This window comes from Euleptes europaea, chromosome 9 (assembly GCF_029931775.1).
Source record: "Euleptes europaea isolate rEulEur1 chromosome 9, rEulEur1.hap1, whole genome shotgun sequence".
NCBI lineage: Eukaryota > Metazoa > Chordata > Lepidosauria > Squamata > Sphaerodactylidae > Euleptes > Euleptes europaea.
This window is the reverse complement of record NC_079320.1, coordinates 15,057,935-15,072,575: the sequence shown is the minus strand read 5'-3', so window position 1 is coordinate 15,072,575 and position 14,641 is coordinate 15,057,935. Positions and strand designations below refer to the sequence as shown.

The following is a 14,641-nucleotide window of genomic DNA, read 5'->3' as shown; positions in this document are numbered from 1 at the left end:
GTGGGGAAACCAACCCAGTTCACCAGATTAGAGTCCACTGTTCATGTGGAGGAGTGGGGAATCAAACCCGGTTCTTCAGGTTAGAGTCCAGATTAGATGCTCTGAGCCTGTGCCACAGTCAGAATAGCCAAAATAGAGCTACAAGAACCTGGGGTACAGCCAAGTCTTGTGTTCATAAAATTGATCCTCCTCCTGTCAGCTGGACACATCAACAGGATCTTCTGGTCAAGGGTGCAACTTTAAGCACACTTCCTTGTGACTTACAAACCGGCCCAGGCCCAGGCTGCACAGCAAAGATCTTCAAATGCACACTTACTGAACATATTCTCTTTATCTAGTATGAATGTATTCGGTTCTTTGAAGTTTTTCTATGTCAATACTTAATCTTCAGCTAATCTCTGTGAGTCTTCCTTTGCACTCATTCAAAAACCTGAATGTCTGCCTTAAAGCTCAGTGCACAGGGTTAGCTGTGATACCCTCCCTTAAGAAGGTTTGGCATGAAAGAACCCATTATCTCTCTATTTGTAACTAATCCTCCCTCCTCATGCCCTGTAAAGACTGTGCCAGCTGGGTGGCTGGCAGACACTACAGGCTGAATTTTCGCCTCTGGCCCATTGTATCTTTGTCAGCCTTACACTTGCTGCAAACCTGCAAAACCTCTCCCACTCCTATTATTCAGGTATCCCCATTACCTTTTTATCCTGCCCTTTCTCTGAGGAGTTTGGAGTGGAAGAGATGGTTCTCTCTCTGCCCCCAATGCCCTGGGAGGTAGGTTAGGAAGAGAGCCAAACCACATGCTATGATTTTTAAAGGGTTGGGTCCTGGTTTCCTGGATCCAACTCATGTTCCCCACAGCAGCCGTGGCTTCTTTAAAAAAATTATGCTTAAATTTATTATTATGATCATCACCACTCAATGCTTATTTAATATATCACTGTTTATTCTTCAACTTTACTGTTATTAACATGTATTGTTTAACTAAATAAATATGTCTGTATATTTATTTATTGATAAAATTGTATTATGTTTCTATTTTCTGTTTTTCCTTTCTTTTAATAAACAAAAATAAAATAAAAAAGGAGAAAAAGGAAAAGGAAAGCCCAAACAGGCATGGAACAGGGCCCCAGGGGGAGGAAGGGTCTCTGCCCCAAGCTGCTTTCTGGCTTGGGGAGGGGCTGTGGCTCAGTTTGTAGAGTATCTGCTTGGCATGCAGAAGGTCTCAGGTTCAATCCCCAGCATCTCCAGTTAAAGGGACCAGGTGAGTAGGCAATGTGAAAGACCCCTGCCTGAGACCCTGGAGAGCCGCTGCCGGTCTGAGTAGATAATACTGACCTTGATGGACCAAGGGTCTGATTCAGTATGGCAACTTCATGTGTTTATGTGTGTTCATGTGAAAATCAGGCTGGGAAGGGTTATTCCCACAATTTTGGTAGTAAGCATGGAATATCTGTGAATGTGGAATAGCAAAATTTGGCAAATAGTTCCCCTCAGCATGGTTTTTGAAATGGGGGAAACTGTTGCAGGGGGATGTAGCTCTCCTTCCTCCCATGGTGCCATTTTGAGCCTGTTTGGCCTCCCCTCCTTTTTTTAGAAGCTGTTCCCCTGCAGCTGCTGTGTGGCTGCAGGGAAGGTGAGTTGGGTCTAAGAAACCTGGACCCAGCTCTTTGAAAACTGTAATGTGTAATTTGGCTCAGAGAGACAAACTATCTCAAAGGTCATCCAGTGTGCTTCATGGTTGAAGCTGGGACTCTCAGGTCCTAGTCAGATTTGCTAAAATTACACAATGCTGGCTCTCTCTGGCATGTATATATTGTGCGTGTAGAACAAGGCATCATATATCTACATGCGGCAATGGCCAAATGCTATGGACAATGTTCACAATTTGCCCACACGCTCTATAGTAGTCAAATGTAACAGTTACCGCTTTCAGCAGGCTTATCAGAGATAAGTAGGGTTAGAGCAATAGCTTATGGTCAGTGCTGCAGTCCTCTGTCAACCACCCAGTTTGAGGGCCATGAACAAGCACAGCCAGAGGCAACCTCAGACTGCCATTTCAAGGCAACTGTCCATCAGTACTTACCAATCTCCTGAGTATCCTGGTTACTTTGCCTGGCTCTCATCTGCAGCTGGAATTTATGCTGCGAAGAGCACAGCTGCAGCAAGTACTGACAGGTCTTGCTTGTGTCAGTTTGGAAGGCGTGTTTTATGCCATCGGATGTGTTCTGCAGAGTGACTTTCCTCTTCTGTAAGGTGAAAACCATATAAAGAATTTTAAAAAAAAATACACCTGCCTTCCAGCTTTGAAAACACTCTAATCAATATTCCTAATATGGGCAAACCAAACCAAACAATGAATTAAATGGACTTTAAACTGTATTGATTGCTATAAAGCTAAGGAAGGATTGGTGGCCTCCCATCAAAGTACTAACCAGGGCCGACCCTGCTTAGCTTCTGAGATTTGAGGAGACTGGGCTAGCCTGGGCCATCAAGGTCAGGGCTTAGTAACAATAGCCGGTAACAATAACAATGGTTTGATTTAATAACAATAGCCCAATGCAACCAAAATCAAGTTAATTCATGCCATCGTATTCCCAGTTACTATGTATGGGTGCGAAAGTTGGACAATGAAGAAAGCTGATAGGAAGTAAGTAGATTCCTTTGAAATGTGGTGTTGGAGGAGAGTGCTAGGGATACCATAAACTGCCAAAAACAAACCAACAAACAAACAGATCAGTAGGTTATAGATCAAATCAAGCCGGATCTGACCCTAGAAGCTAAAATGACTAAACTGAGGCTTTGGTCACATTATGAGAAAACAAGAGTCACTGGAAAAGACAATAATGCTAGGAAAAGGCAGCAAGAAAAGAGGAACACCCAACAAGAGGTGAATTGACTCTATAAAGGAAGCCACAGCTCTCAATTTGCAAGACCTGAGCAAGGCTGTTAAAGATAGGACATTTTGGAGGACATTGATTCATAGGGTTACTCAATTTAGGGGAAGTGGGTGTCAAGTGTGGGAAACCCCTGTGCAATCTTTGCCTCTATGGGGAATGTTACCAACATACACTAAATGATATTTTCTTTGTTTCTCTCCATGGGAAACGAAGGACAGGAGTACGGACGCCGTTGTGGACTTCAAAAATAAGAACCCCTTTAGGGCAGACACCCAACAGAATTCCAGTCTGAGATTTCTTCTCTGGCAATACACGATGAAAGTGAACACCATATTCCGTTAGCCTCTGGCAAATCTAGAAAGAGAGAGAGAGAGAAGAATTCATTTATTTGTTTAGCCATAGGCCATTACAAAATATCCTTACATATGTACAAAAAGCTGAAAATGTTATCTAAAAAGGATAAAACTGCATCAATATGCATTGCCTGGATAAAAACTATCTCATACAAAATCTCTATTAAAACAAAGATCACACTCATTTGCTTTCCCGTACAGAATTTTTCTTAATAGCTTCAAGAGCGCTGATCTTCCTGGCCGCAATAGCAAATTGAGACATTCTGAAGGTGACATGCAAAACAGAGTCAGAGAGTAAAAATTTTTTAAATCAATTTTAGAACAAAAAATTACTGAGAGAGAGAGAGAGAGAGAGAGAGAGAGAGAGAGAGAGAGAGAGAGAGAGAGAGAGAGAGAGAGAGAGAGAGAGAGAGATAGTGCAGCATTTACAAAAAGACCAAAAAAATTGAATAAAATCGGATTTGCCTCCTATTCACAGGCTGTCTATGCTCCCTCCTCCCCACTTCCTTTGAAGGGGGGGTGCAGCGGTCTTTGTCCCCTATTCACAGACCGCCTTTGAGCAGTCTGCATTATAAGCCCTGTTCAGTCATCATAATTTTGGTGCTCCAACCTTGCATAACAAGAGAGCATGCTGTCCCTGATACACTCAGTCACCGTCTTGTATGAACAGGGAAATGAACAAGTTTTTCAGCTTCAGCACACGCAAGCATACACCCTCAAAAACCTGCATTTCCAATGGTATGTAACCAATGCTGGAAAACACATGCTCATCAAAACAGAGGTCACGCATATTAAGAGGATCGATCATAGCACGATCTCCTTTATGCTCTGCTAGATCGCTAAAAACACGACTGAACAGATCTGTTGTGTGCACCTTCTGTTTTTTGGTTGCTGTTTTACTAAATTAACAGTGCAATCCTAAACATGTATACTCAGAAATAAATCTCATTGAGTTCATTGGAACTTACTTCTTAGCACATGTGCATTGAACTGTAAGTGCTCTAGTTTTCTAGGTGTAGCCAAGAAGAAGAACGTGCCGTCAAGTTGCAACCAACTCATGGCAACCCCACCCACAGTGCATTCCAGGCAAGAGACAAGCAGACCTGGTTTGCCATTTGCCTTCCTTGGTTGTCTCCTATCCAAGGACTGACCATGGCCAATCCTGCTTAGCTCTCAAGCTCTGATGAGCCCAGGCTAAGCTGGGCTATTTGAGCTGCTAGATATAGCCAAAGGCATGTGACTAAATAGTGACACACAACACATAGTTGTGTTGGGAACTCCCTGCCCCAGGATGTGGTGATGGCTGCCAACTTGGAAGGCTTTAAGAGGGGAGTGGACATGTTCATGGAGGAGAAGGCTATCCATGGCTAATAGTCAAAATGAATACTAGTCATGATGTACACCTATTTTCTCCAGGATCAGAGGAGCATGCCTATTATATCAGGAGCTGTGGAACAAAGGCAGGATAATGCTGCTGCAGTGATCTTGCTTGTGGGCTTCCTACAGGCACCTGGTTGGCCACTGTGTGAACAGACTGCTGGATTTAATGGGCCTTGGTTTGATTCAGCATGGCTTTTATGTTCTTATGACAATTCACTAGAAATACAATAGGAAACTAAGGTGGTTTTTTTTCTTTTCTTTTTACCAAGAGCCACTTTAGAAATTACAGGAGGTGATGAATCCTCTCCCCCTTCTCTTAGCATGCTTTGAATCTTCTACAGTGTCTGAAAGGGAGAGCCACATCTGCTTGAAGGTTCAAGCAATCATGGCCTCTGGGAGTGTGTTTCCTATGTGCCATGCACATGTCTCATCTTAAAATATGTGGTCAGTATGCTGTTAAAGTGTGTGTGTGGGGGGGAAATCTAGATTTCTACAGTGAACTCTTTCCAGTTTACAACTGAGATTCCTTGCGTCCACTCACTTAGATGGGACGTCTCTGGGGAAAGCACGCAAATGCCATACAAAACCCTCCCTACTAACCTTCAGAAATTCCAACTCGGCTTCTTTTTCAGAAGCGCCAACATAAGAGCTGTGCAGCTTTGGCAGTTCTTCTTTGACATGAGAGAGGTCCAGGTTTTCCATCACTCTAGGTGGTAAGTAGTGCTCCAGTCTGAAATAAGACAGGCAGTGCACCTGCAAGGAGAAGCATCAGGGTAAAATAACTGGTGTGGGCACAATCTATCTCGGCGCAAATGCCATGTTCATGTGCAGAGAGACTGGCGTATTCTCCCCATCCTTCACCCTATCCCCATGTCTATGCATGCACCACTGTGCCTTGGACATTACTGGAAACAACTGACCTGTGTGGGCCCTTTCTATCCTCTAGTCCAGCTGTACCTCTTGCCCAGATTTAATGTATGGGGATAGGGAGGCATGCATCAGACACTCAAAAAGCCTCAGTGGTGTTGTGGCTAGAGAGTTGAATTAGGATATGGGAGATGCGGGTTCTAATCCCCCACTCTGCCACGAAGCTTACCCTGAGCCCTTGGGCCAGTGTCTCAGTCTCACCTACATCACAAAGGAGCTGTGAGAATAAAAGAGGAAGGGCCAAACCATGTACATCATTGTGGTACATGTGCCAAAAATGGGAGCTGCACTGGCAGAAGAGAGAGAAAAGGAGGTAATTAAAGGCTCCTGTGAACCCAAAGTAAACAACCATAAAAGAGGCTGCCTGTTGCACATCTAGACGCTTTAACATTTAGGGTTGTGCTTCTTCACAATTGGACTCAGATGGGCATGGGCAAACTGGACACATCTCCAGCACCAGGAGTGATCAGCTTATTCAGTTCCAAAAAGAGATGTATTAGAATCACTTGCCTTCAAAGGAGGATGCCTTTGTGTTTCTGCATGAGTCGCTGCTTTGCAGCATGCTCTTTTATTGTCAGGTCTTATAGTGACTTGTGCACCCCCACAACCAATTCCATAGGAAGTTATATTGGCATTCTGTCTGCTCTGCTTTAAAACAGCAGACCTGCTGAGCATCCAAAAAGGCAACATTGAAAAACACAGCCAGAGGTCATCCAGAGATGGAAGTGCAACCCTTACCTCTGCTTGGTAATCTCCATATTCCGCCTGGAGAGCCAGCGACGCTAGCAGTAAGGCTGTTTCGTCGTCACAGTGCATCCTTTCTTCCAGGAGATCCTTCCTTAACTGCAGGTAATACTGGTGACATGTCAGAGTATGTCTGGAAAAAGAACAAAGCACAGTAATGAACATGCAGTATGAAGATAGCAATTATGTACGGATTAAACAAGACTAACAAGACTAACAAGGAGCCCCAGGGCGCAGAGTGGTAAGTTGCAGTACTGCAGTCAAAAGCTCTGCTCATGACCTGAGTTCGATCCCAACGGAAGTTGGTTTCTGGTAGCCGGCTCAAGGTTGACTCAGCCTTCCATTCTTCTGAGGTCGATAAAATGAGCTTGCTGGGGGTAAAGGGAAGATGACTGGGGAAGGCAATTGCAAACCACCCCATAAACACAGTCTGTCTAGTAAACGTTGGGATGTGATGTCACCCCATGGGTCAGGAATGACCCGGTGCTTGCACAGGGGACCTTTACTTTTACCTTTTAAGAAAGATAGTGGCTTTCTTTTCACTAAAACTGGCTTCCTGTGCTGATTAATAATACTTGGCACTTACACAGCACTTGCGGTATTCCATGCAGTGTTACAGGAGTTCCATCAACAGGTTACATCTTCTGCACAGTCTGTAAAGCCCACTCACATGGCAATTTCACTAAACTTGGCAGCTTAGGGCAAAGTTGCGTGATGCAAAGAGGAACTTCCTAAAAGAGCACATGGCACGGGGAAGCTATGCATGGACTCTGCACATTTGGTGAGTGTAGACAGTGCGGCCTGCATTCATAATAGTAAGGCCCGGTGGAGAATGAGGTGGCAGAGACTTGATACGATTGGTCAAGCTGTACCCACTGCTAGACAGCGGATTCCAGCTTTGAATGTTCATTTGGAGGAAAAAAACTCCTTGCAAGCAGGAGAAAGCTTCAGACTCCACTCTCTTTGCTTGCAATGCAGGTTTTTTGTTTTCAGGGACTTTTTTAATAGAGCGGAGCACCACAAAATGTACTCCTCCACTTGCAGTCTGAAGTAGGGCAGGCCATTTTACCACTCCATTGCAACTGCCTCCCTTTGCATGTGCGAACAAGACCTCACTATGTATATAATACTAACAAATGTTCACAGCATATCACATACGTTCCTTTCAATAAATCCTTAACCCTTTATGGTAAAGGGGAATTGAGGCTGGTGCTCAAGGTTGCTCTCTTGGATATGAAGCTACAGTAAACTTTGGCTACCGTTCCCCTTCTGGGCAGAAAGATGTCACAGGGTGTCAGTGGCAAGTAGGTGATGTGAAAGACCTCCACCTGAGACCCAGGAGAGCTGCTGCCGGTCTGAGTAGACAATACTGACTTTGATGGACCAAGGGTCTGATTCAGTAGAAGGCAGCTTCATATGTTTCATGATCGAGGGAAGAGAATGAAAAGAAACACGTCCAGCACTCACTGTATTAAGCTGCCATCATCCACAAAGAACTTAATGCGGAAGAACAAGGTGAAGTTGATGGTGTTTTTGCTCTTTTTCTTTGGCTCTTCTTTCCATCCTTCAGGAGCTACTTTAGTTAGTTTTAATTCTGGATCGATGAAGAAAAATTCATTTTCTACCATCAAGAGAGAAGGGGAAAAAACCCGATAATTAATAAAGCACCAATGAATCAGGTGATTTATTTTGCTGAACTACACTTACTCACCATTTACATCCGATCAGCAACCATTCCCTATACATGACCCTTAACTGTTCTTATTAAATCTGGGAGACTCAAAAGGCAAAAAGACCTACAAACTGAACACCTGAGCAAATGAGTGAGAAAACTTCAAGAGGGCAGCAACAGCAATGTGCTCTCCCACCGTTATATTTGGTATCATAAGTTGGCAGGAACAAAAGCCTTCTGACGGCTTCGGGAACCAGTATAGCGTGGTGAACCTAAGAGATCAAGCTGTGATCCAGAAGATCCCCGTTTCAAGTCTCACCCTTGCCGTGAACTTGCCAGGGGAGCCAACCTCTCTCAGCCTCTGCCCCCATCTGACACAGGCCATCTTTAAAAGGAAGCTATTGTAAGGACTTCAACAACAATATGGTGTGTGTTTCTGCATGCATGTGAAATGCTTGGAATGCTGAAATTGTTATATACGTGTCGGACTAGCCTCTGGGAGACCCAGGTTCAAATCCCCACTCTGCCATAGAAGCTTGCTGAGTGACTTTGGGCCAGTACTCTCAGCCTAACCTACCACTCAGAGTTGTTGGCTGCATAAAATGCAGGAGAGGAGAATGATGTAAGCTACTTTGGGTCCCCTTGGGGAGAAAGGTGGGGTATCAATGAAGCAAATAAATAAATAAAAAATAGTGCTGCCTAATGGCTTAAAACATTACTAGTATTAGCTATATGAGTTCACATAACCACGTAATCTAACCAACAGATCTCTATTAGCCCAACGCTGTAAATCTTAAACACTCTTTTTAGAGGATATGTCCCATTGAATTCATATCCAAGTTTAGGAGTGCACTGCAAAACACTTACATAATTTTTGCCCCAGGTAGCGTTCTAGGCACTTGTACTAAGAAGAGTTGGTTTTTATATGCCGACTTTCTCTACCACTTAAGGAACAATCAAACCGGCTTACAATCACCTTTCCTTCACCTCCCCACAACAGACACCCATGTGAGGTAGGGGGAGCTGAGAGAGCTCTAAGAGAGCTGTGACTAGCTCAAGGTCACCCAGCTGGCTTCATGTGTAGTAGTGGGGTAACCAACCCAGTTCACCAGATTAGCGCCTGCTGCTTATGTGGAGGAGTGGGGAATCAAACCGGGTTCTCCAGATTAGAGTTTAACACTCCAAACCACCACTCTTAACCACTACACCACACTGGCTCTACTAGACCCATCAATTGCCATGTGCCAGGCTCAGGGAAACAAATGCCCAACTTTGCAGGCATTTGTGCCAACACAGACTCCTGTTGTTTTTACTGTAACAGACGAACATGACTACCTTTTCAAAATCTGTGCCAACTCAAGTTCTTATAGTATACAACAGCTATGTTGAAAACGTACAGCTACATAGAAAACAGCCAGACAGTTCATGTCATAATCCTTCGGCAGCCTTTAGAAAAGAGCAGAATCCACCCACCTTGGTTCAAAATATGTGTGTGTGTGTTAAGTGCCGTCAAGTTGCTTCCGACTCATGGCGACCCTATGAATGAAAGTCCTCCAAAATGTCCTAACTTTGACAGCCTTGCTCAGATCTTGCAAATTGAAGGCTGTGGCTTCCTTTATTGAGTCAATCCACCCCTTGTTGGGTCTTCCTCTTTTCCTGCTGCCCTCAACTTTTCCTAGCATGACTGTCTTTTCCAGTGACTCTTGTCTTCTCATGACGTGACCAAAATACGATAGCCTCAGTTTAGTCATTTTAGCTTCTAGGGTCAGTTCAGGCTTGATTTGATCTATAACCCACTGATTTGTTTTTTTGGCAGTCCACCAACACCACATTTCAAAGGAATCTATTTTCTTCCTATCAGCTTTCTTCACTGTCCAGCTTTCACACCCATACATAGTAATAAGGAATACGATGGCATGAATTAATCTAGTCTGGTGGCCAGTGACACATTACACTTCAAAATCTTTTCTAGCTCCTTCATGGCTGCCCTTCCCAGTCTTAATCTCCTGATTTCTTGGCTGCAGTCTCCCTTTTGGTTGATGGTGGAACCAAGGAATAGAAAGACTTGAACAATTTCAATTTCCTCATTGTCAACCTTAAAGTTGTGTAATTCTCCTGTAGTCATTACTTTTGTTTTCTTGATGTTCAGCTGTAGTCCTGCTTTGGCACTTTCTCTTTTAACTTTCAGCAGTAGTCATTTCAAATCTTCACTATTTTCTGCCAATAATGTAGTGTCATCAGCATCTCTCAAATTATTAATGTTCCTCTCTCCAATTTTCACTCCACCTTCATCTAAATCTAATCCAGCTTTCCTAATTATATGTTCTGCATATAGATTGAAGAGATAGGGAGATAAAATACATCCTTGTCTGACACCTTTGCCAATTGGAAACCATTCCGTTTCTCCATATTCTGTTCTAACTGTGGCCTCTTGTCCAGAGTACAGGTTGCACATCAAAACGATCAGATGTAGTGGCACACCCATTTCCTTTAAAACTAGCCATAGCTTTTCATGATCCACACAGTCAAAAGCTTTGCTGTAATCTATGAAACACAAGCTGATTTTCTTTTGAAATTCTCTCGTATGCTCCAGTAACCAGCGTATGTTTGCAATATGATCTCTAGTGCCTCTTCCTTTTCTGAAACCATCTTGAACATCAGGCATTTCTCGTTCTATATATGGTAACAGCCTTTGCTGTAAGATTTTGAGCATCACTTTACTTGCATGAGAAATTAATGCGATGGTCTGATAGTTGCTGCAATCTTTGATGTCTCCTTTCTTGGAAATTGGAATGTAAATGGATCGTTTCCAGTCTGTGTGCCATTGTTTTGTTTTCCATATCTGTTGGCATATTCTTGTCAAAATTTTGATGGACTCCGTTCTGTGGCTTGGAATAGCTCTATTGATATCCCATCTGCTCCTGGTGATTTGTTTCTCCCGATTGCTCTCAATGCAGCTTTCACTTCACTTTCTAAATCTATAAGTTCTTCTTCAAAAGATTCTTCTTGGAAAGAATCTTTTATCCTTTCATCTCTTCTGTATACTTCTTCAGTGTATTGTTCCCACCTTTTCTTTATTTTGTCCTGTTCAGTTAATGTATTTCCATGCTGATCTTTCAGCATGCCTAACTGTGCTTTAAATTTCCCTTTGATTTCTTGGATCTCTTGTTCTTCCTTTTTTGTTGTTCTCTTCTATTTCTTTACACTGGTTATTATAATAGGTCTCTTTGTCTCTATGTGCGAGTCGCTGGAACATTGCACTTAGACTTTTGATTCTATTTCTGTCACCTTCTACTTTAGCTTTTCGTCTATCTCTGGCAATTTTAAGAGTTTCCTCAGACATCCATAGAGGTTTTTCTTTTCTTTTGGCTACAGGAATAGTCTTTGCACATTCTTCCTTGATAATATCTCTAGTTTCCACCCATAGTTCTTCAGGTTTACATTCACTTGAACTCAGTAATGCAAATCTGTTCCTTACGTGGTCTTTAAACTCTTCCGGAATATTGCTTAGATTGTATTTTGGTGCTATGAATGTTTTGGTGTTTTTCTTAAGCTTTATCTTGATTTTCGATATTACCAATTCATGATCTGTACCGCAGTCGGCTCCTGGTCTTGTTTTGGCCGAGAGAATAGAGCTTCTCCATCTTCTGCTTCTAATTATATAATCTATTTGATTTCTATACTGGCCATCTGGTGATGTCCATGTATACAATCGTCTATTTGGTTGCCTGAAACATGTGTTTGCAATGAACAGATTGTTGTCTTCACAGAATTCTACGAGGCGTTCTCCTGCTTCATTCCGTGCTCCTAGCCCAAATCTGCCAGCAACATTTGATTCTGCTTTGTTTCCTACTTTTGCGTTCCAATCACCTATGATTATCAGCATATCTTGTTTAGGTGTGTGATCAATTTCTTCCTGAACACTGGCATAAAAACTTTCAATTTCTTCCTCATCAGCATCTGTAGTTGGGGCATAAACTTGAATGATGCTTATGTTGATAGGCTTTCCCTGAAGCCTGATTGATATTATTCAGTCAGACTTTGCATTATAGCTCCTGACTGCCTTTGCTACATCTCGCCTCACTATTAAAGCAACTCCGTTTCTTCTCTTTTTGTTATTCCCTGAATAAAACACTTTGTAATTTTCTGATTGAAAATGTCCTAATCCAGTCCACTTTAATTCACTTACCCCCAGGACTGAAATGTCCATATGTTCCATTTCCTGTTTAACAATTTCAAGCTTAACCTGATTCATGCTTCTCACATTCCATGTTCCTATTATATGCGTTGAACAGCTTCGGACTTTCCTTTTGCATCTATTCATGTAACCACTGAACGTCCTTTCTGCTTTAGTCCAATCGCATCATTAAGAACAGCGCTACTTGTACTTGTCCTCTGCTCTACCCCAGTAGCAGATTGAGTGCCATCCGACCTGGGGGTCCCGTCTTCCAGCACTATATCTTTTTTCATTTTGGATTGTCTCATCGTAGGGTTTTCAAGGTAAAGGTTGGTCAGAAGTGGTTTACCAGTGCCTTCTTCTGCGCTGTACTAACCAGGGTTAGCCATAGTGGTACTGCCGTTGTCTACGAAAGATCCTCCGCCAGTGTCACCTTCCACTACTGCTGCTGCCCAGTAGCTAACCTTCAGGGATTCCTCTGCCCCCATCCCCATTGGAACTGCCTGTTCTCTTCTGCGGATGTGGCCACTGATCCCTTAAGGGGATGGATGCATCTTTGTCTGGTGTCTCAGCTGTGACCATTCCGTCTTGAGTGACTCTGCTAGGAGTTTAGTCTCTTGATAGAGTCTAGACCCCTTACGGTATTGCTCTCAGCTTCCCTGACACACACAAACCCCCTCACCACGTTAAGGTGTGCATCCAGAAGGGGGGTTCAAAACATACATATAGACAAAGGTCTCTGACCACTGGAGACATTTTTTCTGCTACCATTTTTGAGTTGATGTTAGGCAAGGAGTTTATAGCCTCTTGAATTTACATGCAAAAGGGTTTATCCCTTGAAAAAGAAAGACTTTCAAAATGCCTTGGGAATAAGAACATAAGAAGAACCCTGCTGGATCAGATCAGTGGTTCATCTGGTCCAGCATCCTGTTTCACACAGCAGCCAACAAAGTGCCCCGGAGGGTTAGCAAACAATACAGGATGCTTTATACAGCTATATATTATGATGGATTTTAAAACTATTTGGCCCCTTTTGTTGTCTTACACTAGTAGGATAAAGCTATATGCACTCATCTTAGGCAGTCCCAACCAGTTTGTCTTGCACTCATCTAAAAATGGGCTCTAATTACAAGAAAATCAGCCTACCATTTTCTGGTTATGTTTTATGTAATAGACATGGTGGCAGTCTCTTATATAAAATGACCATTATTGATATATTTGTCTTATTTTGGTATGGATCTTGTTTCCTCTGTTGTAAACGTATTTATTTTGGCCTTTTGCATTTATCAAAATAATAAAAAATAACTTTTGTGAAAATATCACAAGAGCTGGTTCACACACACACATACATCATTCGATGTTCATATGGTGAACGACAGAAGAATTCTCTGCATTGAAAGCAAGGCAGACGTTCTCTCTGTAAAGACTGATTTGCAGTGGTCACATTCACACTGATTTCTACTGGCACCATCCATCAGTGACCGTCCACATGTTGATCACACAAGCATTCTTACCTTTTAAGGTAGCCAAGCCAAACAAGTGGTGCTCCACTAAACCGACGTGAGCCACCACCATGTCAAACACATCCTTGCATATCGTCCTGGTGTCACAGGTCACCTCCAGCCTCTGCCCGCTTAGAAGCATGATGTTTACCTTCCGGCGGCTCTCTTCATTCTTCCCTTTCTTGTCCTGTGTTTCACGAGACGAAACACTGTCCATTAACCACATGAACCTTCCTTATACCAAGCAAAACCACTGGCCCATCAAGCTCCATCTTGTCTGCTCCAGAGAACAGCACCTCTCTTGAACCTCAGAGAGGAAACTTTCACATCACCTACTACCTGACACGCTTCAACTGGAGATAAAGATGACAGAACCTGAAAACTACCACTGAGACAAAGCCCATCCCCAGAGCAGCATACTAAAGACTGCATACAGTAAGCAGCAAATAACTGTCTTGTCCATCTTTGTATCTCCTCTTAACATTTATAGAGCAAAAATGTGAGACAACTGACAGTGAACCAAAACAACTTTTTAAAAAGCTACACAGTAATTTTACAATCCCTGACATGAATGGCTCAGGCTAGCCCGATCTCGGAAGCTAAGCAGGGTTGGCCCTGGTTAGTACTTGGATGGGACACCACCGTGGAAGTCCAGGGTTGCTACACAGAGGCAGGCGATGACAAACTGCCTCTGTTAATCCCTTGCCTTGAAAGCCCTACAAGTTCGCCAGTGTGGTGTGGTGGTTAAGAGCAGCAGATTCTAACCTGGAAAATGGCATTAAGAGATGTGGGGGACGTAGAGAGGACAGAGGTAGAGAAGGAGACTGCAAGAATAAGTTCATGGAGATGCACATACAGCCCATCATACAAATATAGCGCTTGTACTAATTGCACATTAACTAAGTCAGTATCTTACCAAAATCGACTTTGGTAGGTCCAGGGAGGTGAATGGCTCAATGGTTGTTTTCACAAATTCAGGACCAAAGAAATTC

General features: G+C 43.0%; 1 protein-coding gene across 1 annotated transcript in view; it reads right to left on the bottom strand.

The window, feature by feature from the left end:
- The window catches only part of PTPN13 (protein tyrosine phosphatase non-receptor type 13), a 135,563-nt gene that overhangs the window by 60,708 nt on the left and 60,214 nt on the right, over nt 1–14,641 (bottom strand). Inside the window, exons 10-16 of the mRNA XM_056855303.1 lie at nt 14,566–14,640; nt 13,662–13,836; nt 7,766–7,919; nt 6,293–6,431; nt 5,228–5,380; nt 3,066–3,248; nt 2,081–2,243 (exon numbers count right to left, since the gene is read on the bottom strand). Of these exons, the coding sequence (XP_056711281.1) occupies nt 2,081–2,243; nt 3,066–3,248; nt 5,228–5,380; nt 6,293–6,431; nt 7,766–7,919; nt 13,662–13,836; nt 14,566–14,640 (1,042 nt within the window). The remainder of the gene's footprint in view (nt 1–2,080; nt 2,244–3,065; nt 3,249–5,227; nt 5,381–6,292; nt 6,432–7,765; nt 7,920–13,661; nt 13,837–14,565; nt 14,641) is intronic.